Here is a 27,030-nt window from a genome sequence, read left to right as displayed (position 1 = left end):
ATTTTATAATTATTTACATGTTCATTTTTCTATCTCCTCCCACTAGAATTTAAAGTTCTTCCGAATAGATGTCTTATTCACAACTACATCTCCAGCCCCAAGTACCTGCACATAAAAAATGCATACTGAATGAAGGAACAAACTTTGTTTTCCTCTAAATTAACTAATAATGTGACTGAAGTGGCCAAACAATCCATTTGAATCCAACCTGTATCTTGGATACCCCACTACTGGCCTCATAACCAGACTTAATGATAGGTTGGGATAAGGAGTCCATAAAACCAAGGGGGACACGCCCAGAGTCTATCCCCTTGAAGTCTGTGCCCAAATGGCTCCGTGTGGGTCTCTTCTCAAGATCTGGCCTTCCAAGAGAAGAACATGGTACTCCCTATGTACCCCCTTAGGCTTGTGGGTGGCTATTCGCAGGAGAGGTGGATGGATCTGGGCATGAATGCACATGAAGCATCTTACAATATGGGATGGAGCCAGGGTGAAAAGAGGAACCACAGGCCAGGGGTTGGTAATCCCTATGCTGCACATTCTTACACGAAACTCCAGAAAGTCCAGGAATATGGGGAATTCCCTGGAGGTCCAGTGGTTAGGACTCCACACTTTCACTGCCGAGGGCCCCAGTTCAATCCCTGGTCAGGGAACTAACATCCCGAAAGCCACAGGGCGTGGCCAAAAAAAAAAAAAAAAAAGTCCAGGAATATGAAATTTAAGTCAAGCCTTCCACATCATTATGAAGGTATGTTTGTCTAGGTAAGACATTTTATTCCATTTTGGGTATATGTTAGTCTATCTGATAGACTGTTAGCTTGACTTATAACTTTATATTCTGAACATATGGGATGTGGGTTTCTATCCGGTCCTACAAATGTTGGGGGTGGGCCTATGTGCCACTGTGAGTCTTTGATCAAGTCCCTTGAGCTCTCCGAGCCTGTTTCCTCACTGGAGAAAGAGAAATAATTCCTGTCTTGCCCCCCATATTATCTGAAGAACAAATGAGATCATACATAAATATCTATAAAAAGTATAATTTAATAATATTTGTATTGTGTTCTTTTTAACATGCCTGCCTATGTATTCCAACCAAGTGAAGACCATAACAATTTCCATTGCCAGTCTCAAAGCTACTTTGGCCTTTAAGAAATTTTCGAGCTAGATGGAGTTTTGCTATTCGTTTCATTTTTTCAAAGTGTTAAGTATTCATAAAATTATTTCTCTATCCTTCAAAGTTTCATATCCTTCCAGAAGGAAAAATATACCAGACTGCCCATGAGTTTAGATATTAAAAGGGAATTCTCTTTTTTCTTTAAGGAAAAAACCTTCTAGAATTATTTATAGTTATTTATAGTTACAAACGCATGCCAACTGAAAAATGCCTCTTCTACTATTTAGGCCATTGAATACAGATCTGTTTTTCAGGAAAAGCACATAATATACACTAGTGCTATGCATTTGTTGATCTCTAATCAGTTGCTGGAATGAACTGAGCATGAAGTATACCCTTGAGGCTGTGTTAGATCTCCGAGGCTGTCTGTCCAGAAGCCTCTCCTCCCATCCCAGAGAAGCGATGATCCTGGAGATTTAATAAATCAAGAGCACAAACAGAACATATAAAGAAGCTAAGGCAAAAAAAGAAAAACCCAAATACTTAAAAAGAGCAGAGAGCTGGCCAGAGTGCAGTAAAAGCTAAAATGGACTCTGTCCAATACAGGACAAGGGAAAACAAAATAAGACTTCAGTGGACTGAGATTCAAAAAGCCTGCATTTTAGATGATCAAAAACCCTTTTACACAATGCATTAAACTCATCAAATGGGGTACACTAACCACTAGAAAACTCACAAATCACCAAAAAATAAATATTGGAAATCTATTCCAAAGTACCCCTTAAGAGTTCATAATGACATAGGCTTTGCAATTTTCTATATAACCAGATAGTTCTATCCCACTCTTAGGTCTACAAATCAAGTAAATTCAGCAGGAAACTTACTTGTAAATAGTAACAGCAATAATAATAAAGGAGCTAACACTCACTGGACAGTTATAATTTCCATGCACTGATCTAACTGTGTTAACAGAATGAGTTATTACAATTAACATAAAGAAGAGACAACAAGTCTCTGACATCAGAAATATTATTAGTCCTTTAGAGGGGGAACCTAAGGCACAGAGAAGTTAAGTAACTTGCCCAAGACCTCATGTAAAAAACTAAGAAAAATTCAGGAGGTCTGGCTTCACAGAGGCAGCCAACAGTCCACAGAGGTAAGTAGAAGAATCAAGAACTATTAGAAAGGAGATACTTTATCTGTCATGCCTTCTAAAAATATGTGTTCATCACCACCACATGTAAGGGTACAGGCACAGTAGATTAAAAAAAAAAAAAAAAATGAAGCCAATATGAATTCAGGCCTGGAAACTCACTGTCCAGTTGCAGATGGAGAAGGAAGAACATATTATCGATAGGACATCACAGAGTACCTTCATATACAATGTCTCATGTGATCCTCACAACATCCTTAAATTGTGATTCCCAGCTCATAGAGGACAAACTGAGTCCAAATATGCCAAGCAAGTTACTCAGGATCACAAAGGTATTCAGTGGCATTGCCCACATGAAAACTGATATTAACTCAATGTTAATTCACCTAGCATCCCTGAATGTTCTAGAGAAACGGTCCTCCTAATCACTCAAGATATCAAACAAGACAGGTGGGGAAAAGGAACTGGCATTGTCTAATCACAATCCTATGTAGTGCGTGCCCCCCACAAAAAAAAGAAAAAAAGAGTAGAAAATGGTGAATATGAAAGCCACAACTCAAATTCAGACCTTCTGAATCCTGTTCAAACATTCTTTCCACCACACCAGGCACACTGTCACACAAGATAGTGTTACAATGTAAACTATAAATCAGGGTGGGCTGAGCCACTGACAAATCAAAATGAAGAGAACACACTCATTCTCCAATATCCATGGCTTGTTTGCTCATTATAGGAGTAAAGTGCTGTGATGAGCTGGGGAAGCAGTGAAGGCTATTAGGAAGATTCCCTTTGTTAGTGACAATCATTTTTCTGATACAATTTGTTTACATTATTATAAGACTAGGTCGATATATAGCAACTTCTACACTTATTTCACTGATTTCCTTGGTGTGGTTTTCAAAAGAAATACCATACTGTGTGGCTACAATATAGAATGCATTTGCAAGTACTATTTTGTTATCATATTCTTGCAATAATTATTAAAATTTATTATTCTACTCTTTAGCTTACTCAGATCACCATACTCTAGCAAATACTATATTCAACTGGTCTAACATGTCCTCAACTCCTTTCTTCATCCACCACATCCCATATATCAGCAAGACTCATGAGCTCTAACTTCAAAATATATCCCTAAGACATCCACTTCTCCCTAGTTCCTCTGCCACCCTCACCATTTAACCACTGTCTTCTCTCATTTGGATAATCATAACAGCCTACCTCTTCCCTACTTCTCCTGCAGCCCTGCTAATCAACTCACCATCGGACAATCCATAATAGGGTAACCAACTCATCCCGGTTTGCCTGGGACTTTTTTGCTTTTAGCACTGAAAGACCTGTAGCCCAGGAAACCACTTATTCCTGGGCAATCAAGATAGTTGGTCACCCTAATTCAACTGGTGAACTTTTTATAAAATAGATAAAATCAGGCCATTGCTTGTGGTCAAATGAATCACTGGCCCCATTTTGGATTCACACCCTTTGCCATGTCCCCCTGACTTTCCCTCCACTATAAACCCTGGTCATTTGTCTTTGGGTTCAACCAGTAGGATGTTAGCAGATGGTATTGCAAAGAGGCTTGAAATATGCTAGAGGCTGGGCTCAATCTCTCGCATTTGGGCCATTTCCCTGTGAAGATTTGCCCCAGTTAGCCTGATGGTCCAAGAGGATGAAAGTAACATGGAGCAGAACTGGACCCAAACAGCAACTTATAGCCAAGCCCAGTGAGACCTCCCTGGATCAGCCAATATGCAGATGTTTGAGCAAGAACAAATGACTCACTGAAGCTTGGGGATGGTTTGGCATCTAGCATTGTTGAGGTGGTACCAAATTGATGTGGGTTCTTATCAAAATCTTTCAGTAGCTTCCCATTTCACTTAGAATAAAATCCAAAACACTTACCTGGCCCACAAAACCCTGCATGATCTGGGCTCTCATCTCCCTCTCACCACACTGCCTTTCAATCTCACTGGTCTCCTTCCTGTTTCTCAGACTGAGAACACTGTGTCTAATACACAATCTCAGCCCCACCTGCTGCCTCTGCCTAACACCTTACTCCCAGTGCTTCTCATGACTGGCTCCTTTTCATCCTTACATGTTAGCTTAAAATCACCTCCACAAAGACTTTCTTGACCATCCCAAGTTTTCCATGATTTTACCACTTGTTTACTTCTCTCACAGCACTTCTCACATTCTGTAAATAATTTGTTGATCTGTTTATACTCTGTATCCCTACCAAGCTCAAATATTCAATATTTTCTAAATAAGTTACTGAATATCAACTGAATGATGCCCAGTGGTCCAGAAAATCTGTTAATCTGATACCTTCCTGGTCTGAAGTGTAAAAGATTTTTATTATTGACAACAGAAAGTAAGAATCGATACAATAGTAGCGCTATAGATTATGTTTATCCATCACTGATACAGTTTTTAAATTAAAAGTTCAAAAGGGATTTAATGGGGTGGGGGGGAAATGCTTGCTGGACATAAGCTTATAAAAACCAGAGAGAATTATGCAAGACTTTAGTTGTATCACATTTTCCAAATGAAAGAGTACCTCATTATCAAACCCCTATTAACAACTCTCCACCACCACTAAAACTAGTTGCTTAAATCAAAGGAAGCTGAATAAAAAGTTGTTTGGCCTTTTAGCTACAGAAGTTAAAACAGAAGCAATGAAAGACCTGTAGCCCATTCTCCATCATTAGTTATTGTTCCATACTATTGGCCTAGTGGAAAATTTTAGCTGTCCACCTTCTTCAGGGACTTCAATGTTCACAAAAGACCCCTTTAAACTCCAACAATTGTGAAGTTAAAAGGCATTGAATCATGGCAGCGGATGTGTTTCTATATTGAGAATATCTTTGTAATGTGAAACACAACAGACCCAGTTCCTTGTTCAGCTAATGGGTGCTGCTTACAGTATTCATGGCAGGGGAGGTGGACACACCAGCACTCCTCACAGTTTTGACTAATAAAATCAACCCAGGAGATAGGATGTCAGGTTGGCCTCAAGCAGGAAGGGAGGGCTTTGGTGGGGGCCTGCCCAGTCTAGGGTGTTTTACATGAAGCTTTAGGGAGCAAGAGGGTATGAAAAGATGGATCAGAGTCCCTGGGTGAAGGCAAACAACCTTACGAACAGGGCTCTCAATGCTAGAGGCCCTGGTCCCTTGACTTTGGGCTCAGAAGTAAAGGGCCCTTGACTTTGCTTTTCTGTCACTCAGAGGTGCTTCATTTGGCCTGGAATTTGTGAAGCCCACTAGTACAGTTAGTGAAGGTGCGACCTCAGAGTCTAACCTATATGGACCACTTGGGGCCTCTCAGAGGATTCTTTTATAAACTAGGAATGAGGATGATGACATATCTCAGAAATGTCTTATGAAGATGCAATTAGAAAACTCAGGCAAAGCATTTAACAGCAGTTATTAAACATACACGGAGTTCTCAAGACAATGTTAGCTGTTGTATTTTCCACCACCTAGCACATGCACCCAATAAATATTTACTGAGTCCATGAGTAAATGAAAGTCTCAGCTTCTGTTGAAGTTTACTCTTCTGCTTGAGAAGGGGAAAAAACCTGTGTAAAGGTAAAACAGGTCTGCCTTCTAAGACATCAAACAGGATGGCAGATATGAACATTCCAGTTGCAAGAAAAACATTCCGTTTTTGGTTTTGGTTTATACATCATTCTCCTAAGTTTGGTTCGTGAGTATCCAACCTCTACAGTCTGATGAATTCTGATTGGGTTCCCAAAAGTTTCACAACCTACAAAGGCAAGGAGAGGTCTGGAGTTTACTCAAAGTAGTATCCCTTAGGGCACTGTCCACAGAATCCTATCTAAGAAGGCAGCCATCTACACTTCCCTTGGACAGCACACTTCTCTCTTTCCTACAAGTAACTACCTTGACACACAAATAACAAAATGATCTAAGTTATGGCTTCTCTCTTCAAAGCTAGTATTACCAATATCTCACCAATCATTTTGAGAGATCATTTCCATCAGAACCAAAGAGGAAAAAAAATAAGGCCAAGGTTTCCATTCTAGGGTCAGAATAAAGTCTGTTCATTAGATGTATTAGATTTAATAAAGAGCCAGAAAGGAAATGCAATTTTCACCTCTTCTAGGAAGTCGTCCCTGATCGTCCAGCATCCACAATGGGATAGGTACACCTTTCCCCTCTGTGTGCCCATAACATTAAGCCATGCTTCTACCATCACTGCATTCCTAGGGGTTATGTATCAGTCTCTCTACAAGGCAGTGAACACCTTAGAAGCAACAACTATTCTTGGTCATCCTTGTGTCCAACCAACCTCAGTGCCTGAATCATTTGAGGCACCTAATCACTGTTAAATGAATTAACATCACACAGAAAAGATTACTTAAATTACAAGTGTTTTTTGAGTCCTCCCTTGGTTTCCTTACAGTCCACTCTCTTATTTTATCCAAGGGTAATAAACACAACACTATGGCAAGGATGGAAAGCTACTGTATAATACTGTACAATATTTATTTTTTTTCCATCAGTAGGCAGATGAAGTAACAAAAAATGGCACTGAAATGAGCATTCTTGAGGTACCTCTCAATTTAAATGAACAAACATCCAGTGATGCTATAACTGAAAGCACAGCTGGGTGATATAAATAGGGACTATCAATACCGTGACCTGCTAGAGCTCAGAGAGAACCTGGCAGAAAGTGAAGCTGTCTTTGTCTAAGTAGACTTGTTCCTGGCAATATCAGAAGACCTGACCATCCCCACATATTGACCAAGGCTGTTTTGTGGCATTAGACAGGAGGACCAGCCTGAGGAAAATCCTAAACTAATTTCTGCCAGAAAGCTGGCAGCAGGCAAAGCTGCCAGGTTGACATCTCCCGTCATGACCTCCCACCTTTCCACCATGGCCCATGGGGCTGCTGCTCCCTTAGTTTTGCCTTCTCCCTAAGCCAAATTTAAGGACATGACCCAGTGGCATAAGAGAAAACCCAGTGAGTGTGTACATCATAGAGTCCTGCTTGGCAACTGTGAACCTAGATGGAAGATTCCTTGGAGTGTCTGTTCTCTTACTAATTTTTCCATTCAGTAACCATTTATGGAACCTATACTACGCTCTGGGTACCAGGAAAGCAAAGATGAATGGGAAGCACCCTTGGCCCTGGAATGGAGAACTAAGCTTTGTCCTGTGTTTATACCCTGGCTTCCTGAAGTCATCCCTAAAAGCAGGGGTCCCCAACCCCCAGGCCACGGACTGGTATGAGGCAGCACAGCAGGAGGTGAGCGGCGGGCGAGCAAGCGAAGCTTCATCTGTATTTATAGCCGCTCCCCATCGCTCACATTACTGCCTGAGCTCCACCTCCTGTCAGCATTATGGCGAGTTGTATAATTATTTCATTATATATTACAATGTAATAATAATAGAAATGAAGGCACAATAAATGTAATGTGCTTGAATCATCCTGAAACCATCCCCCGCCCCGGTCCGTGGGAGAACTGTCTTCCACGAAACCAATCCCTGGTGCCAAAAAGGTGGGGAACCGCTGCCTAAGAGTATCAGGAAGGCCCTTTCATCTCCTCTTCATTCTTCATTTAAAAGCTGCATGAATTAATGGGGTAATACTTAAAACCATCATAATCCATTCCATAAAACAGGCTTCAATAAAGGACCATTGTTATCAAGGAGTCATTCTTAAAGTTACTCTACAAGTAAGGTGATCATGTACTTTATTGTTTAAATGAAGACAGTTTGAGAGTGAATGTGATTACTATTAATAATAGTTCTGGAACAACAGATGTATCTAAGTCTATCCAGACAAACCAATAAGGATGGTCATCTATGCTTAGAGACGCTTAAAAAAATGTTAAATGCCAGATGAATCTTGAAACCTGTCCTGGCTTACGCATCTTGAAACCTGTCCTGGCTTACGCAAACACATACAATCTCTTTCTTTTTTTTTTTTTTTAATTTATTTTTATATTTATTTTTGGCTGTGTTGGGTCTTCGTTTCTGTGCGAGGGCTTTCTCTAGTTGCGGCAAGCGGGGGCCACTCCTCATCGCGGTGCGCGGGCCTCTCACTATCGCGGCCTCTCCTGTTGCGGAGCACAGGCTCCAGACGCGCAGGCTCAGTAGTTGTGGCTCACGGGCCCAGTTGCTCCGCGGCATGTGGGATCTTCCCAGACCAGGGCTCGAACCCATGTCCCCTGCATTGGCAGGCAGATTCTCAACCACTGCGCCAGGGAAGCCCCAATCTCTTTCTTATATATTGTGTGGAGAGGTCAGCCCACAACTGTCTCATAAGTCATGTGCTTCCTCTTTCTGAGAAACAAGACACCACAAGTTAAATGACAGCCTCTGCCCCCACCCCGTGCACAATGAGATGTGGTGCATACCACTCACCATAACAGCAAAAACCACAGCAATATGATGACAACATCTGCACTGCTGGTGGGAATGTAAATTGGTGCAGCCACTATGAAAAACAGTATGGAAGTTCATCAAACAGTTTAAAATAGAACCACTATATGATCCAGCAATTCCACTTTTGGGTATTTACCCATAGGAAATAAAAACACTCACTTGAAAAGACATATGCACCCCCATGTTCACTGCAGCACTAAACAGCCAAGACTTGGACACAACTTAATTGTCCATAGACGGATGACTAGATAAAGGATATGTGATGTCATACACGTGTATGTAAAACAGAATATTATTCAGCCATTAAAAAGAAGGAAATCCTGTCATTTATGACAACATGCATGGACCCTGAGGTTCTTATGCTCAGTGAAGTAGTCAGACCGAAAAAGGCAAATACCTTATGAACTCACTTACACATGGAATCTAAAAAAAAGAAACAAAACCATACTCAAAGACACAAAGAACAAATTGGTGGTTGCCAGAGGAGGGGGCAAGGGGTGGGGGTGGTTCTTTTTTCATTTTATGCAGCCAACGTTATGCTAATAGCAAAGCCACAGAGAGACATTACAAAAACAAGTAGAGACCAACAGCCCTCAGAGACACAGACACAAAAATTCTAAACAAAATATTTATTACAGAATTCAATAATAAATAAAAGATCATATACCTTGACCAAGCAGGTTCATTCCAAGAATGCAAGTCTGGTTCAACATTCAAAATTCAATCAATGTTAATTCAATAAATTAATAAATTATAAAGAAAAAAACAGGTGATTTTCTAAATAGGTACAGAAAATGCATGATACTCTTCGGCATCAATTTTTTTATCATTATAAAAAAAAAACACTCAGTAAACGAGGAATTGAAGGGAATTTCTAATTGTTGTGAATCCGCAAACAGGGAAAAGTAGTAAGGGATTCTGAGCAAGAAGAAAGTGAAGGGATGAAGATTTTCTCATGTTTATGATACTCAATGTAGGTTATCTATAAAGAAAATATATATTTATGTAAAGCTGTTTTTCAGTGCTACACCTTGCACCTGAAGACTCTGGGAACAGTCTGATTTTTGCATATCAAATACTTTTAGCACTGTTATTTTTCCCCTGTTATCCTCATCCCATATACTTCTTTTCCCCCATACTGAAGTGGCTGGTATATTCGCTCAGAAAGACAAAAAAATTCTAATACTTGGTCCACATTTAATTTGAGAAAAATAACAGACTCACTAATCCCTTACTTGTTCCATGTTGAATGAAAGGAAAAAAAGATACATAATTGAGGTAGCTTGTTTACTCATTTGGTTTTCATCCTAAGGTAGATCAAGCAATATATATATTTAAAATTTTTTCAGTTCACTTCCTGACTTTTTTGTAAGTAACCTAGAAAACTCAAGTGGAGCCTTAGTACTATTTATGAACATCTGTTAAACATTGCCAACTCCTGTAACAACCACCTTGGGGAACAGCGTAGCCTCTTAAAAGCATAATTCCTTAGGTAATATTTATTCTGTTGCAATGTAAAGAAAGAACTATTTTCATTTTCTTTCAAAATTATGCAACTTTTGACTTCACAAACCTCCATCTCCCCAGAAAATATCAACCAACAGTAAATGAGTAATATATTCATTATCAAATCATCTGATGAGCTGTACACTAAATATAGTTCAACACTCCAGTGTTATTGCAAAAGCACTGAGCATTGTTTGTTTTTTATCTGCTGTTGATGTTTTTAATAGCTGTTATTATATGTCTTTTATGATGGCTTGAAACATTCACTCAGTTCAGACCAAAAAAGAAGGAAGGAAAGAAGGAAGGTAAATTGGTGAGCACCTCATTTATATGAGGCATGTGCTATGTTTGTCTTTTTTTTAACCTGAATCATTCCTTGACATACGTATTATTAACCTCAATTTTACAGTCAAGTAAATTGTGGCTTAAGTAACCAAAGTAGACCTGGGATGATGTTCTGACTGTACAGTCCATGCTCGTTCTAAGCCAAGAAGCAGTGACAAATTTCCCCCAAATTCTAAAAGCTACAGAGACCGCTACCAGGATCACCAAACCCATTTCCTCTTCTTCCTACGCATGCATTGAGACTGTATTTCCCAGTCTCTCTTGCAGTTCACTGTGACCACCTGATGAATTTTAGCCAATAGAATGTGAGCTGAAGTGATGCAGTATGTGCAAAACTTCCACACGCAATCCTCCATGCTCTTTTCCCCTCTTACGTGACTGAAACAAACATAATCCCCAGGTCATCTTTGAGACACGTGTTGAAGAGGACAGAGTGAAATGATGAAGGAGCCTGGATCTGTGAGTCACCACTTAGAGGCAGAGGAAGAACACCATATTGGACTCTTATGTGACTAAGAACTCCTTATTGTATTAAGCTACTGAGAATTGGGCAGTTTATAAGTTACATAAGCTAGAATTCCCTAACATACAAAAACAGCAAAAAAAAATCTAAGTAAGTCACAGTGGGAAATAACATAGTCAATCTAGGGATTACCATACAACCATTACAATAATATTTCTGAAAAACATATTTAATATTTAGGTAATGCTCATGTTATCATATGGACTTTTAAAAGTAGGACACAAAACTATATGCATAGTATTTTCCCAGAGTTAAAAACAAACATTCTCTCTCAATTATATTTACGTAAATATGTGCACAGAAATAAATGTGGCTGACTGAATGAATGCAGAAGAAAAATGGAGAGAAATATGTTGATCTTAAGGCAGGTTCTCTCTGGGTAATGGGATTATAGGAGGTTTTTCCTTCTTTGTGCTTGTCTATATTTTCCAAAATCAAAATAATAAGCATATTCCTTTGATAATCAAAAGAGATTTATCTGTTCATGTTTAAGATTTCTTTAAAAAGGCCAATATGTCCAGACAGATGGATAATAAGAAGCTAGCTTTTATGCCTACTTACCCAAGGCAAAGCTTTTCTACATTTATAACCCCATAAGGTATCTTCTGTAGATTTAGAACTACCACGATATACACTGGGGTGAGTCAAAGAATCAGGCACAAATAATTCATAGGAAAGACCTGGAAAATGAGACCACGCACATAACTTCTTTGTTCATTCATAATGAGGTAGCTTTAAAAAAAATTAATAAATAAGTCCATGAATGACAAACTGAAAAGACTGAATGAAGTTATGTTAGTCACTGTGAATACACAATCATAGACACACAGGATCTGGTGATATTTGGAACCAGTTCCAAAAGGAAAGCCCCTTTGGTTTAAATGAGGATTATATGAAATCACACTTACAAAATGCTCACCATGATGCCAGAAACATGGTAAGAGGCCAAAGGTTAAATCCCACCACTATTATTTTTATTGGTTAAAATGTGAGAATTAATCCTTGCCTTAGCCAAAATTCAAGTTGAGGTATTGACTTTCAAAGCCCTGTTCTCATTTGTTTCTAAGGAAACTGACAAGAAGCTAAATGTTCACTCCCATAAAGCCTGCCTGCCCACAACCTGTCCTAATCTCACCTTTCACTTGATGGGTCTCCTGCTACTTCTATTCAGTGAACAGCACAAGACAATTAGGAAAAGACATTCTAGCAAAGAGGAATTCTAAGGAGATGACCAGACAAGCCCATTTATATGTGCAGACTTAGGAAGAAGAAAAAAGAACATTTTATAAAAGGGGGGGAATCTCTTTGCAAAATATATTCAATAGGAAATATTATTAAAGGTTACAATTTGTTGAACGGGATGCTCTTAATAACCATAGTCAGGGAAAGCCTTTAAGGTCAATTCAGGTGTTCTTTTAGGGAGCATTTGTAAATTTCATTTAGGGCAAATGAAAATTTTGTGAGTAACAATAATATTTATTGAGCATTTACTATGTCTCAGGACCTAGGATAAACACCTTCTGTCTGGATGAGTCACCACCACAATTCCTAGAAAGCAGACACTGTTTCAACCTCTGATGGCCTGCATTTGTCATCACCCTTGTAATTGCATTCTTGACTGCAGGTTCAAAATAATGGACAGCTGGTACGGTGGTAAAAAGAAGATTTACTACAGAGAAATCAATGTTATCCTCACCTATCATTATAAGACAATAATGACCACCATCTCAACACAAAGGTTATAAGAAGATCTTTTTGCAAGATCCTAACCACATAATGTGATATGACAAAGCCACAACAATCAAGGAGGCTTACTATGCATTTAATTGCCTACAGGATTAACAGTACATGTCAATCAGTAGTCAATGCACAGCAGTTCCCTTTTTATATAAAGTACAACTCCTTAATGGTGTAAGTAATTCACCAGGCTTTAGGATGTGATTATATAAAATGAAAAGAATAAGTTATCATATTGACGAATGGAAACACGTTGTAGCTGAAAGCACTCCAAAGCTAGCCGAGTTCAAAAAAAGCTCCGTATCTCCATTTTAGGATGCATGTCATTAGCTGAGAAAAGATTAATTTCTCCATTCATATTTCAATTTCTTTCCTGGCAAGAAATAAAACTGTAAGTTTTTGAAATACAATCTTCTTGCTTAATCAAATGTTGAGAGTCTCATATCAATATGAATGGAATAATTAATAAACTGTGGAGATTCCAAAAACTAAAAAGTGGCGGTCCTAGATAAGTTTCAGCTATGCTTTTATACACATCTTTGAGACAGGCCTTTTGAGTTATGTCAGAGACTTATGCCTTCATTCATTTTTAAACAGAATTGAAACAACATAAAAATTAGTCATGCACACAATAGGTATTCTGTAATTATTTGCTGACTGTATACATTAAATGTAATCCATACAGGAGAAATCTATGTAATTAATAAATCTCCTGAGAAAATTATAGACAAAGGAAACAACTCCTTCCTGAAAGCGTGATTACAAAAGGTAGCTCATAAAAAATGCTGCAGAAATGAATATTATCCATATATTAAAAACTTAATTCACCAAACCAAATTTACTCTCTCAATCAAACGTAAGTTCATTTTCTGTGCAACAAAATGAGGATCTCGCTCAATAGCTTATCATTATGAATTGTTTCAGAAATAAAAGGTTTGCATTACCCATTTGAAACAAATGGTCAAATTAATAAGATTTCCATAACTACACAGCAAAACGTCCTATTGCCCAAAGAGATACAACAAAATGAATCATTAAGAAAATATCTTCAGATTACAGTTTCTATAAATTGAGCCTTAGAACCTGCCACATCTAGTTTTAATTCAATCTTCTAATTTTATTAATATGCATTTCCTATCTTAAAAATGCTGACTCACGTATTAAAATCTCCCAAGAACAACATCACCAAGTTAGCAAAGAGGAAAAATGCTTGGAGAAGAGATTAAATCCAACCTGGCTGGGTAGAAATCCCATCTTTGTCAATTATTAGCTGTATAACCCTGGCAAGTTTTTAAGGTTATCTTGCCTGTTTAGTTGCTTTAGCAAAATAATGATGCTGCATTTAAAATGGCAGCCTTTGGCAAATGACTGAATATGACAGACATGAGAAGCATTAAAGATGACACAGGGATATCTCAGCTGGGTAAGTAGGAAGAGCTAAGAGGGAGAAAGAGTTTGGAGCAACCAAGAGATGACAAGCTCCATCTGGGCCAGGAAAGACAGAGACACCCTTAAGTGGATGGCAAACAGAAAACCAGCAATGTGACTTTAAACACAAAGAAAGAGATTTGTAAGATGATCTACACAGAGATTACAATGGAAATCACAGGCATGGCTAATATCAATATTTATTTTCAAAATATTTTATAAAATGTCATTTTATTCAAGACATATCCAAATCTCAGTAAAGTAGAAAGGTAAGCAAATACATTTCAATCATTTACAAACTTTGCAAAGTATAATGTGAACTCTCCGAACATACAATCGACAGAATACTCATTATCAGATGTCTCTGATTTGTCTGTGAATTTGCATCATGGCAGCAGTGAACCCTTTGGAATTATATGCTGCTGCTGCCGATGATGACAACAATAAAATCTTATATAGCACTTACTGCACATTACGCATATTATTCTTCTATGTAATTTATTCCCACTAAAATACTGTAATTATAAAGTGGAGGTCCCATTTTCAGGACAGTCAGAAAGACATATGTGTGATCCAGCTTTAACCTTAACCTCGAATCTCCTTGGTAAAACTCCCAAATGTGCTGTTGGTTTTGTCAATCTTACAGAGACAAGAACGTAAACAGGGTGAAGTTTTGCCAGCTTCTTCTTGTGTGCTCTCTCTAAGCAATCTCAAGGATGTGCATACCTCCTTTCATATCTACTATCAACTTGTTTCATGTTTAACCAACCAGACTTGGTACCATCTCCTTCTCCAATACTATAAATTTCCCCTGTGACCAAAACTGTCTACTCAACAACAAAAATCAGAGATCTTCCTTCTCCCAAAATGACTTACTGAGTAAGAGGAGGATTACTGATTCATTCAGAAAACGAGGTGCTCGGATTAGTTCTCTACATTCTCCTTCAGCTCTAAGCAGCACCACAGTGAGGCCTTCCCAGGGCCACCCCATCTAAAGGATGATCACAGGTATGCACTGGCCAAGGCACACATGCAGCCACACCATTCTCAACCCAGTTTCATTCTCCTTAAAAACCACTCCTCAGGAACCAAAATGTCTTTTTTAAAAGTTGATTTTCATTTTTTAATTTAACTTTCTTTTATTTAAACTTGCTTCACTGCCTATCTCTTCCCCTCTGTCCACCCTGCCTTGGCATATAAATATCACCTTGCTAATTCTTCCAGAGCAAAAATCCTGTCTGACAAACACAGTATACAATTCCCACCCACAAAGTGGTGGCTAAATAAATGCTTATAAAACAAATCCATGACTAAGACGCCGATTAGTCCATTTAAGTCCAAACCTCTTTGAAAACCTGAACGGTAAATTCTCTTAGGTGTGCTCCACTTAAGGCAGGTGGGGGGTAAGCAGCTGGCTTCCAGAATTCCCTTAAGAAGGATCCTTAGACCTGGACTACTAGTGTGTCAGCACATTTAAGAAAATAATAGGGAGAATGAGGACCAAAGACCAACTTGAAGTTTACACTTCTTGCTCTCATTACCCAATCCCCAAACCAGAGGAGTATAAAACAAAAACGATCCTTTCATGTAATGATGTTAGAATACTAACCTTTACTGAGTCTATTACCACAGTTCACTGCGGAACTCTCATCCAGGTGTAAATCTAATTTTACTGTTTTTTTTTTTAACCATAAAAACCAATTTTGATGGTTCTTGAGAATAAAACCAATTTTCATTTCTTAAAATATAGACTGCTCTCAATTTCTACATTTAGCACCTGAAAATTGCAAATTTGTTCCTTTCTAGAATGTAACTTCGAAGAAGAAAAAGGGCTTTCTCATCTTCCACAGCTGCATCCACCGTGCCTAAAACACGTGGTTGACAATAACTATTTGTTGAAAGAAAAAATAAATATACATTTCAACTGAAATAACAGAGAAAGGATCTGGCGTACAAGCACCAGGGGGAACTGTGAAAGGGAGATAAAAGAACAATTACTAACCGAAGCACCTCACCGCTTACTCTTAAAAGAGCACAGAAAATTGGAAAATTGAAATACAGAGCCTGCCTCTATTTTGCACTATCAAACTTCGCTACAGCTGCCTGGGCAAGGCCAGTGAGCAGATGCTCTATGCTTTCTTTTTTAATGGCAAACAACTGCTCTCCAAGATTGCAGGCAAAGAATGCACATGCACATCCTTCTAGTGTCCAGATCCGCACTGTCCGACAGGGTAGCCACAAGACAGCACGTGTCTTTCGAACACCTGAAATGTGGCTAGTGTGAAATGAGATGTCCTGGTGATGTAATATATAAATCAGATTTGTGAGCATTAAACACAAAAAAAGAATATAAAATAACCCCTTGAAAATTGTTTTATATTAATTACATTTTGAAATGATAATATTTTGGATATACCGGGGTAAACAAAATATATTATTAAAATTTATTTCACCTGTTTCTTTTTATTTTTATTAAGGTGACTTAGAAAATTTAAAAATACTTGTAATAAGCTCACATTATATTTCTAATGGACAATGCTAATCCAGACTGACAACGAGAGAGTCTATACGGCAAAAGAAGGAATATTCACTGAAAAACAGCAAAATCTGAGTGCTAATTTCTCAATCTATAACTAGGGAAACTGATTAGATTTTCTACCATGTACCAGTGTGCAGTCTCCCTTAAAGGCTCTAAATAGCTTTGGGAGGTAAACACATTAGCACTGATTTACAGACAAGGAAACTGAGGCACAGAAAAGAAAAGGTACTTACGCAAAGTTACAGAGCTGATAAATGAAAGGGCAAAACACTGAACCAAAGTCAGCAGGACTTCAAAATGCACATCCTTCCCTTTCTCTCCTCCAGTCACTCAGAGGAAACTTTCCCCATGTTCTAAGAGACTTAATAAAGGATGCCAACTGTCTTGCCTGACTTACCCTGCAATGGGCTTCTCTCTGACACTTTACACTCTTCAACCAATTTTCTTGCAGCCACTAAACCACAGATAAGAGAACTAGGTGAAACGGTGACTGAGAGACTTGGAAAAATTACCATAGAGTGGCACTCCATATGCTGCTATCTCATGTAAAAGAATAAAGTTTTCTTAATTGGGCATTTTGCCCTTGCAACTCAAAGTTCTACACTGTACCTGTCACTGTTAGTATAACCGGTAACAAAGAAATTTAACTAGTGGGAAACCACTACCTGTGAATTCACTAATTTGGCCAAGCGTACTTCACCTATTATGAATTAGCTTACTTAGTCTCTTAGCAGCCTCCAGAGCTTCATTGTCAGTGTCTGCTACAAAGAATCTTTGAACTTTCACTCCGTTGTCAGACATTAGTTTCTTGCTCTGGTATTCCTGCAGGTTCAACCATCTTCTGGGGGTTAACTGAACCACCTAGAGAAATTGGGGAGAGAGATAAGGAGACTTACAACAGCATGAAAAATAACAGTCAACTTATAGGGCCAGTCTTACAGGTACCCTCAGAAGGCAATCGGCAACAGAGATTTTGGAGGCAAAAGAAAAAAAAAATCTGTAATGAATTCTTCATGCTTAATTGTTTTTCTAAGCAAAAATGTTAAGGACAACTACACACACCCCTAAATGAATAAGGTCTGTAATTTAGTTAACAGGAATGTACCAAGGTCAATTTCCTGATTTTGATACTGTACTCAAACTATTTAAGATGTCAACACTAGGGGATGCTGGGGGAAGAGTACACCTGTGTACTCTTGCACTATTTTTGCAGCTCCCTGTGAGTCTATAAGGACTTCAGTAAAAAGTTATTTTAAAAAATGTTAAGGACTCTGTTATATAGCATATGCCTTCCCCCATCTCCACTCCAAACAAACAAAGCTCGAAGCATTATTTTAATAACTGTACACACAGCATGAATCATCATAAGGTATCTCAGGAAATTTGTTTCAACTCTTTGAGGTCAATGGGCCACAGACTAATCCATTTCTTTGTTGTGGTTTTTAATGGACTCTAGGTACAGTCATTATGTGTTTAATGAGATTATCTCTTTCACACACCAAAGCTGAGTACAGTAACCTGAAAAAGTCACCATTAATTAAACTACTATTTCCTAAAAACTGCAATTTGTGTATTAAAGTAACTCTGCATAAGAATCATGTGAAAGTGGTTTTCCAATATGCACTAATCAATTAGTTTATATTTGTGCTGAAAGAAAATAATCAAAGGACGGAGTGACATGAACAAATAAATTCTTCTCATTCTTTAGAATAAGATCGACATTCCCTATCAAATCCATAAGCCTTGTTTTTAAAAGAAAAGAAAAAAAGAAAAAAATGAATACACTTAGTTTCATTTCTATCCATGAGTTATGATGCAAAGGAACCACAGTTCACTAGAGGTAAGATAACGATGCCATTAATGCACAAACCAACCAAAAAATCAATCACACAACTGGCTCACAAGACTGGTGGTGGAAGATCACCTGACATACCTCCTAGCGGCTTCAGTCAAGGACCTCGGTGGATGTCCGAGCAATATCATGCAGACCATAAACTGAGGTCCACAGGGCTTTACCACACGGAACCACTAGCTTTCAGGACCTTTAACGTGTCCTTAAAAATGTAATGTTCTTCTGGCATCTCCAAGCTACAACGCACTCATGAAGCTCTTTTGGAAGAGAGGCATTCCAAAGAGGCTCCAGAACCTTACGGCAAGACTGGGCTCTACTCAAGGACAGAGTGTGTCTTCAACTTCTTTGTGTCTTTATGAAGAATGTGATGGTGCTTGGCATACAGAAGATACTAAAAAATTACCAGTTAGATAGCCAAATAAATAAATCCTGCCTTTTGTCTTTTTGTCCTCTGATATAGATAACTTTTTACTTCCAGAAACTTTCTCTAAAAAAAGTAAAAGTCCTTCAGATCTAAAATAAACATAACATAATTTACACACACTTGTAAAAAAATTCAAATTTCAACATGATCAAGACTCAAGCTCTCTCTTTGTTCCATCCTTATAAATATTGGTAATGATGTTATTAAAATTGAAGTTGCCTGCACTTCTTCTTTAGAAACAGATAATGCTAAGATACAAATAAACTGCCAGACAAGCAGTGCTCACAACGTTTACTGTATATAATTTGTTAACTGTATATGATTTGTTACTCTTATTTCTGAATTTTTAAGTCTTGATGAAACATTAGTAATTTGAAAAACACAACAATTCAAAAATGAATGTACTCGTCAACTTAGTAGTCTTAATAGCACCTGATGTAACATGCCAAGAAAAATTCAGTTTGAGGCATTTAGTAAAAGCCCCCTAAAGAAAGAAAAGATTGAACATTTTATGTGCCATATTCTGGGACCACTTTTAAAAGGCAAATGGGGAAGGATCAATAGATTAAGTTTATGTTGACGTACCAATTTAAAGCCATTAACAGAAGAAAAGAAATGCTGTTTGAAAAGGACACTTGAGATAGACTAAAAACAGCCATAGTGTGGTCATGGTCAATTTCTTTTCATCAGAACACTCACTGTATTAATTTTAGATATGTTAATGCAATCTGCTGCAAACTAATTGCAATTGATCCAGACCAGCTTCATAGACATATAATACATATTGACTGTTTCTGCACTGACTCAAAATGAAAAGCTGTTAAAGTCTGTGGCTCTTAAATTGAAAACCAACACAGTGAACGTAGTTCCAAAGCCACTGCTGATACTCAAGCTATCACTTCACAAAGTGATCGTTTTACAGAATAATTACCTATATCTGTCAATCCTGAACTTGGAAGAGTAGGGTCCCTGACTGGGTCTAAAACTTCATTAACTCAACTTCATTAATTAAGAATTTGTGATATGTCTAGAGAGGAACAAGCTAAGTCTACTTTTGCATTTTCATGGGGAAGAAAAAAGAACAGAAGTTACTATGTAGAAGGATGGTGTAAAGCATGCTGCTGAATAATAATAACAACAATAATAATTGTTCTACCTATTACTGATGGAGCATTTCCTACAGGTTAGGCATTATAATCAGTATTTGTATTATCTAATGGCCAAAAAAATCATGAGAAGTCAAGTATTATTATCTTTCTCTGTAACTATTATTAATGCAAACTAATAAATATTCCTAACTGTCCTCCTTCCAGGTACTTCTTTGCCTTAGCTGAAGTTAGGTGAGGCCGTGTTAACTAGTTCCAGTTAATAAGGCATGAGTATATATGGTGCGTGACACGTCAGGCCCAACATTTGATTGTCAACCCTCCCACCCACCCAAACACTCTCTCGACCTGGGGACTGGCAATATTCAAGATGGTCGCTGATCTATGAGCCAGGGGTTAAAGTGAGGAGTGAACATCCCCAGGTAAATCACAATGAATGTGCAGTGAAAAATAAACCTTTGTGGACTGTTAGCCATTGAGATTCTGGGGATTATTTGTTGCTGCTGCAGAACCTAGCCCATCTATAGCACCTAGTCTGTCCTAATAAAACCGTCTTACCATTTAGGAAACCCAGGCTGAAGGTTAGTCACTGGCCCACTATCACAGGTGACTGTAAAACAGCAAAGCTTCGACTGTAATACTATTGATTCCCTGCATTTGTTCTCTGGCTCCACATTCCCAGAGGCCTCTTGGTGATAAATACTGAGATTGGCATGAGCAAGATCATATTCCTGTCTTCAAAAGGTCAAAAATCTACCAGGAACAGGATTCTCAAGAAACGCTGGCACAGCGCACGTAAGGAAAAATGCAGCTGCTCCAGGCTTTGGGAGGGAGGGAAGTGGAGATGTGAGCAGGTACTGTCCTAAGACTCTAAAATGGTAGAAGAAGTAGTTTATTCCAATTCCTAGGTAGAGTGACCTGTTAAAACCCTAGACTAATATCTTCACTGCAGAAGTTGGGAATCTTCCAGGGAATCTTTGAACTCTGGAATATAATGGAAGAGAGTTTAAGGTTATCTGGCCCAGTGCCTTTCAGTTGTTTCTGCCAGTTATTTGCCTGCTTGCCTTCAAACTGTGCTCTTTGCAACTGGCTCCTGCCTAAATTTGAGACTGTTTGGAGATAGGACAGTGAGAATAAGATACCAGGCTTTGGCTTCCTCTTTCTGAGCCAGGTGGCCACTCGAGCAGTGACTGCATCTCCTCTGAAGCCTCACGTCCCTCCAGACAGCCCTTCCTTCCATAACTCCAGCTCCTGCTATCTCCCCACTGTGACTCCTGCGCCTACAAGCTGGCCTGGACTCTGCCAACACCACCCCCTTCCATTCCTTCCAACTCCTCAGGCTGGGAGAAGGTTCCTAATGTTGCCAGTCTCTGGGTTGCCTCCCCAGCCCTGTGTGGATTCTAATTGTTCTAATACTTTTGTCATGAATTGTCTTCCCTGTTAACTCCTATTAAATGACCTGTTGCTCCACAGATTCTGAAGGCGCCCCTTCAAGGCATCGCAGGGGAAGAGGAATGGCAGTGGTCCATTATAAAGGCGACTTTGGACCCTTAATCTGCAGCAGTTTCCCAGGAAGTCACATGTTTCATATACTGGGGTTCCAAGGTATAGAAAGACTACTGGGATCCAACCTCTTCACTGTATAGAGTCAGAAAACTTGAGGCCTAAAGATGAGAAGTAACATGCCTAGGGATCCTACAGTGAGCCAGAGGTAGGATGAGAACTAATTCCAATGTTCTTTCCTTTTTTCATACAGATTTTGGCAAAGTGACCATATCAGGAACAGCATCATGTTCTCAAAACAGCTGGAGGGGGTGGGCCCCTGGGTTTGGTTACTTCTAGATTTGTGCACTGACCTTTCCACTGCTCCCTTCCCTTCCGTATTTCTTTGACAGAGCAAGCATTTCTAAGCTTGGAGGGGAAGGGGGAAATACAACTTAAAAGAAAAGCAGCACATAAAGATTTAACGGCCGATGGGAACAAGGGAGCAGAGACAGAAGAAAAAGAATGAAAAATGAGGGAAAGGACAAAGAGAACCAAGAGATAAAAAGACAATGACTAAGCAGGGAAAAATTCACGAGAAAACTCAAAGCACAAAATTAGACAGCTCCACAGAAAAAAATGACACGACTGAGAAAGCATCCTTCACCCCATGGTTGTAAAATCAGAGGTGTAAAGACTACTGAAATATCTCCATGGGAGGAAAAAAAAATAGATCAAGGGAGTATAGAAAGAAATGTCACTGAGCTGGGCGCCCCCCAAAGGGAGAATGTGTGAGCCACATCTGCCCACTGGCTCTCTGCACTCCCTCTGTCTTTCTTCAGCCTGACTTTCCACAGTCCTGCTTCACTCAGGCAGCATAACAGACTCTGAGAGAGAGCCAAAAACTCACTAATAACCAGGAAAATAGAAATTAAAACAAAAATGAGAAGCCATTTTGCCAAAAGGAACAAAGATGCCATTGGATAGGGGAAAAAATGAAAGTTTGATAATGTCATTGGTGAAGGTATTTCTTTCTCATACACTAACCATGCAAATCAAACACCAGTATGACCACCTTCGAAAACAATGTGACAGCACTGATGGTAACAAGAACACCCACATCCTCTGAACTGTGAAGTCTACTTCTCGAGTGCTTAAACTAGCAAAACAGTCACATGTGTACCCGGGATACATACAAGGCTCTTCTGTGTAGTGTTGTGCATAATAAAGGGTAAAGTTGGAAGTGATCTAACTGCCCATCAAATAGGAGACCAGCTAATTAAACCACAATATATTCAAGCTATATGAAGCACTGAAAACTCCTGTGGCAACAGACTAGCACCACTATCCATGTGTTCCCCTCCATTCTCAGTTCTCTTGGCACCTAGCGTGCCAAAACTTTCCAGCAACCCTCCAGCGCCCTTTTCCGGTGGCTGCAAGGACCTGGAAGCCACATGTGGAGACGGTGGAGTCAGAGGGTTGAAACAGCATAGATTATCAAGTTACTACATGCAGGACCCTTGCCTTGGAGTCACACATTTACATGAACAAGAAATAAACCTTTGGGACTTCCCTGGTGGTGTAGTGGTTAAGAATCTGCCTGCCAATGCAGGGGACACGGGTTTGAGCCCTGGTCCGGAAAGACCCCACATGTTGCGGAGCAACTAAGCCCGTGCACCACAACTACTGAGCCTGCGCTCCAGAGCCCGCAAGCCACAACTACTGAAGCCTGCGCGCCTAGAGCCTGCGCTCCACAACAAAAGAAGCCACTGCAATGAAGAGTAGCCCCCGCTCGCCACAACTAGAGAAAGCCCGCGTGCAGCAATGAAGACCCAATGAAACCAAAAATAAATAAATAAATAATTTTTTTTAAAAAAAAGAAAGAAATAAATCTTTGATGTGTTGACCACTGAGATCTCGAGAATAACTTCTTCACTGACAAGTCTAGCCTGCTAAGTATGGAGGCCTAATACTGACCATTCTCCAAGACACGTTACTGGAAGAAAACGGCAAGTTTCTTTCAATATATAAAGTAGAGTAACATTTATATTTCAGACACACGTGTCCACACACAAAGCAATCTTCTGTATCTTCCAAGGATAGACATATGAGTAAGTGAATGTATAGGAAAAAGGCCAGATGAAGTTCACCAAACTTAATGCCAGTAAATCTGAGGAGGGCAGATCAGGAACATGGTGATCAAAGGAAGATTTAACCTAATCTATAATTTAAAACAAACAAATAAAAAATTATAGAAAAAAACATTTATTATTTGTGGAATGAAAATCAATTTACTCAAAAACATTGAGAGGAAGTCATCAAACCTAAGCTTTAACCCAAATGCATAGCCTCGAGCCTATTAACTTGCCTAGAAAATGAAGGGCTTGCACCCGTACTTAAATGTAGCATGGGTTCTTCAAATGTGCTGTGGAATCAGGGTGGGGGAGGAAAAGCTTGCCTTCTCTGTTACACAGAACTATCACCTCTAATATAAACTCCTGCTGTTAGATAGGAAGAGGCTCTTAAACCTCATTTTGAGCTCTCAACAGCATTGACGACAGTGGAATACAAACAAGGAATTAGCTGTAAACTCAGAGGAAAATATATTTCCCTCTCATTACAGGCAAGGAAGGCAGATGCTCAGTGGGCTGTGGGCACGCCAAGAGTTGGTATGTGTTTGTTATATTTTAGTTTTTGCCAGTGTTATTCTGTATGCAAATTAGCAACCATAAATCTACCTTAGTCACATTACCTAGGAAATACTAGGCTTCAAATAAACGTGTTGGTGCAAATGAAAAGACAGATATAACTCGATGTGTCTCAATATGAGTACCATAAAATAAAAGGCCTGCTTGCTTAAAACAGGCACTGATAAAGAAGCCACTTCACTGTTGCCCTGGAAAAGAGATTAAGTAGAATCTTGTTTGTAAGAGGAAGATAATAATAACAACAATAATAATAACAGCACTTTTCTGTTTAGCACTTAATATGAAAACACCAGCACGTCAACTCCTGCTTCACAAAGGAAACATGCTGAAGAGACAGATAAAGAAAAGCAGCATCATGATTAGAAACCTAAGCCTATGGAAAGGAAAGAATAAAGTCAGACTTGGAAGAAAGAGCAGGAATGTGAGTACCGAGACTCTGTTATATTTTACGTGTGTTCAGGCTAAAGTGTGGGGCCTTCATGTGGGTAACCTTTGAAAATATTGCATCCTTTTTGTCCAGCTGGCCACTTGCCATTTACATTATCCCCATTTTGCACACAGTAGAGAAATTAATTAACCAATTAACGAGCCCCCTGTGGCTGAGTCCCTAAGCTCTAACAGGGGTACAGAAGGAAGCTACCCTCTAAGGATGAGAGAAATGGCAGCTGAAATGAGTTTCATCATTTACAAGGGAGGAAACTCACAGGCCCATCCTCATAGGATGCTGTGAGGATTAAGTACAAATCAGTTAGAACAGCGCCCAGCATATAATAACTACCCCAAAAAAGGTTAGCTACTGTTATTTAATATAGAAATACAAAGCAGGAGAAAAGGGTGACAAGGAGACACTGAGGAACTGCTAGAATGAAAATAGTAGGTGATCATATAAACAATAAAGAAGCGCCCTTGGTGTCCTGCTGCTCACTTTAAATGCATTTGGGGAGGTGTTTTTAAACTCTAATAGTGGAATGTTATACTTAATTCACTCAACAGTCACAGAAAGAAACCAGGCAGTAATTTACAAGAGGAAGGACCACACAAATCTCACACTGGGTAAGCATCTTAAAATGTGTTATTTGTGCTAAGTAAATTTATTTTCCATCTCATTTGAGCCAGAATATCCCCATGTCACAGATGAGGAAGTTTGAAGGTGAAAGAAGTTAAGAAATGTGTCTAAGGCCATTCAGCTAGTTAGGTGAGAATCAAGATTTGAATCCAAGTTCTCTGCCTAAAATACCTATGAGTTTTCCATTATTACTTTTCTTTTTTTTTTTTTTTGTCTTTCTGTGAATCTTATGTCAATCCTTGGAACTATCACAGACAAAAACGATACTGCCATTCCTGACCTAAAAATACAGTTTTCTATTTAAAAGAAGGGGAAATTAAGCAGCTGACAAACTGGGAACACTAATAAAGATGGTGTGGTACCTGAAAAAACAGTGTTGATGGGATGTGGTATTTAATTAGAGTAGATGGCTAGAGAGCAAAAGTACTTTAAAAAGTTTACCGATTGTTGGGCCGTACCCTGAAGGCCTACAAGGCCTGTGCTTGCCCAGCTTCAAGACCAAAGAAACAGCCTAGAGTCAGCAACAGAGATATTAATAGTTTAATGGATGGAGGAGCTTATAAGCCTGAAGCAAGGTCCTGGAGTAACGCCGTACCGCGTGCAGTAGACGGCAGGCAGGACATGGTGGCAGTCTTCACTGGGGTGGGGTGGGGGGGATTACCAGTTATAGGGGAACTGACGTCAGGTGGACTCACTAGTTACCAGGGAAACCATTAGAGGGGCAGGCCCCTCACCATCCCTTGCATAAGGCCAATCATTAGCTGAGGCCTGGGCAAGTATGTAAGAAGGTCAATCAAGTGAGTAGGGTGTAGGTGAAGCAGGCACTGGTCAGGCCGGGGATGTACAGAGAGTAAGAGAACAGCCATCTTGAGTGGCCTGACCATACACTGATCAAGAGAAATAATACTTGAACTCTTCTTTACAACAAACTAGGTGAGGATCAGACTAGGAGCCTGAGGCCATTGGTGCTCTTACAAGGCATCTCTGATAGTACCGCTTCTCTAAGGCCCCACAGTAAGGGGGGGCAGCATCTGTTACAAAAATAAAATAAAATCATCTGTCCTACCAGGGAAGAATTGAAAGTTGAGCTTTCAGACTCTCTAGACACTGGATCATAGCCGGTTGCTATTTTAGATTTAATTCTTAGAGTACCTTGACAAGGTCTCCTATTTTAAAACTACACCAAATACTAGCTGACATGTATAAGTGCTACGAAGCTGTGGAAACTGTACTAGACACTAGAAAAGCATTACATCAATTAATTCTCACAACCACCCTACGAGGAAAGAAACCAGCAGAAACCCGTTTTATAGATGAGCAAATTAAGGCGCAGGAAAGTTCAGTGGTTAGAGGCAGAGCCACATTCCAATCCAGGTGTGTGTGCCAGAGTCCAGAGTCTGTGCTCTTCAGTGAGGCAGAAATTGTGAATTGCCTCCCAGCCCACAAAAGTGGGTCCTGGGCAGTGAAATTAACTGGGGCGGGAGGAGAAGTGGAATGTTCTGCTTTACAGATTTCACTGCAGGACAGTACAGAGCTGAGTTGAAAACGAGGTTCAGGGGAAAAATGAGAAGCTCTGAATGAGAGAGAGCTTCCTGGATGGGTTTCACTAAGTCAAAAGAATTAAGATGCTCCAA

The 27,030-nt window shown here is 39.3% G+C and overlaps 1 protein-coding gene across 5 annotated transcripts in view; it reads right to left on the bottom strand.

Annotated features, from left to right (window-relative positions):
- SUCLG2 (succinate-CoA ligase GDP-forming subunit beta) overlaps positions 1–27,030 on the bottom strand; it is a 256,923-nt gene that overhangs the window by 176,496 nt on the left and 53,397 nt on the right. For 4 of the 5 annotated variants that reach the window (XR_014232125.1, XM_082344803.1, XM_082344801.1 and 1 more), the window contains exon 2: positions 17,478–17,619. The exons of the other annotated variant lie outside the window; for it this stretch is intronic. Coding sequence is in view for 3 of the 4 variants with exons in the window: in XM_082344803.1 (XP_082200929.1) it covers positions 17,478–17,619 (142 nt within the window). In the remaining variant the exon portion in view is untranslated. The remainder of the gene's footprint in view (positions 1–17,477; positions 17,620–27,030) is intronic. 5 annotated transcript variants of the gene reach the window in all.

This window comes from Balaenoptera borealis (assembly GCF_965194805.1).
Source record: "Balaenoptera borealis genome assembly, chromosome: 12".
In the NCBI taxonomy this organism is placed as follows: domain Eukaryota; kingdom Metazoa; phylum Chordata; class Mammalia; order Artiodactyla; family Balaenopteridae; genus Balaenoptera; species Balaenoptera borealis.
This window is presented reverse-complemented; position numbering and strand designations above follow the sequence as displayed.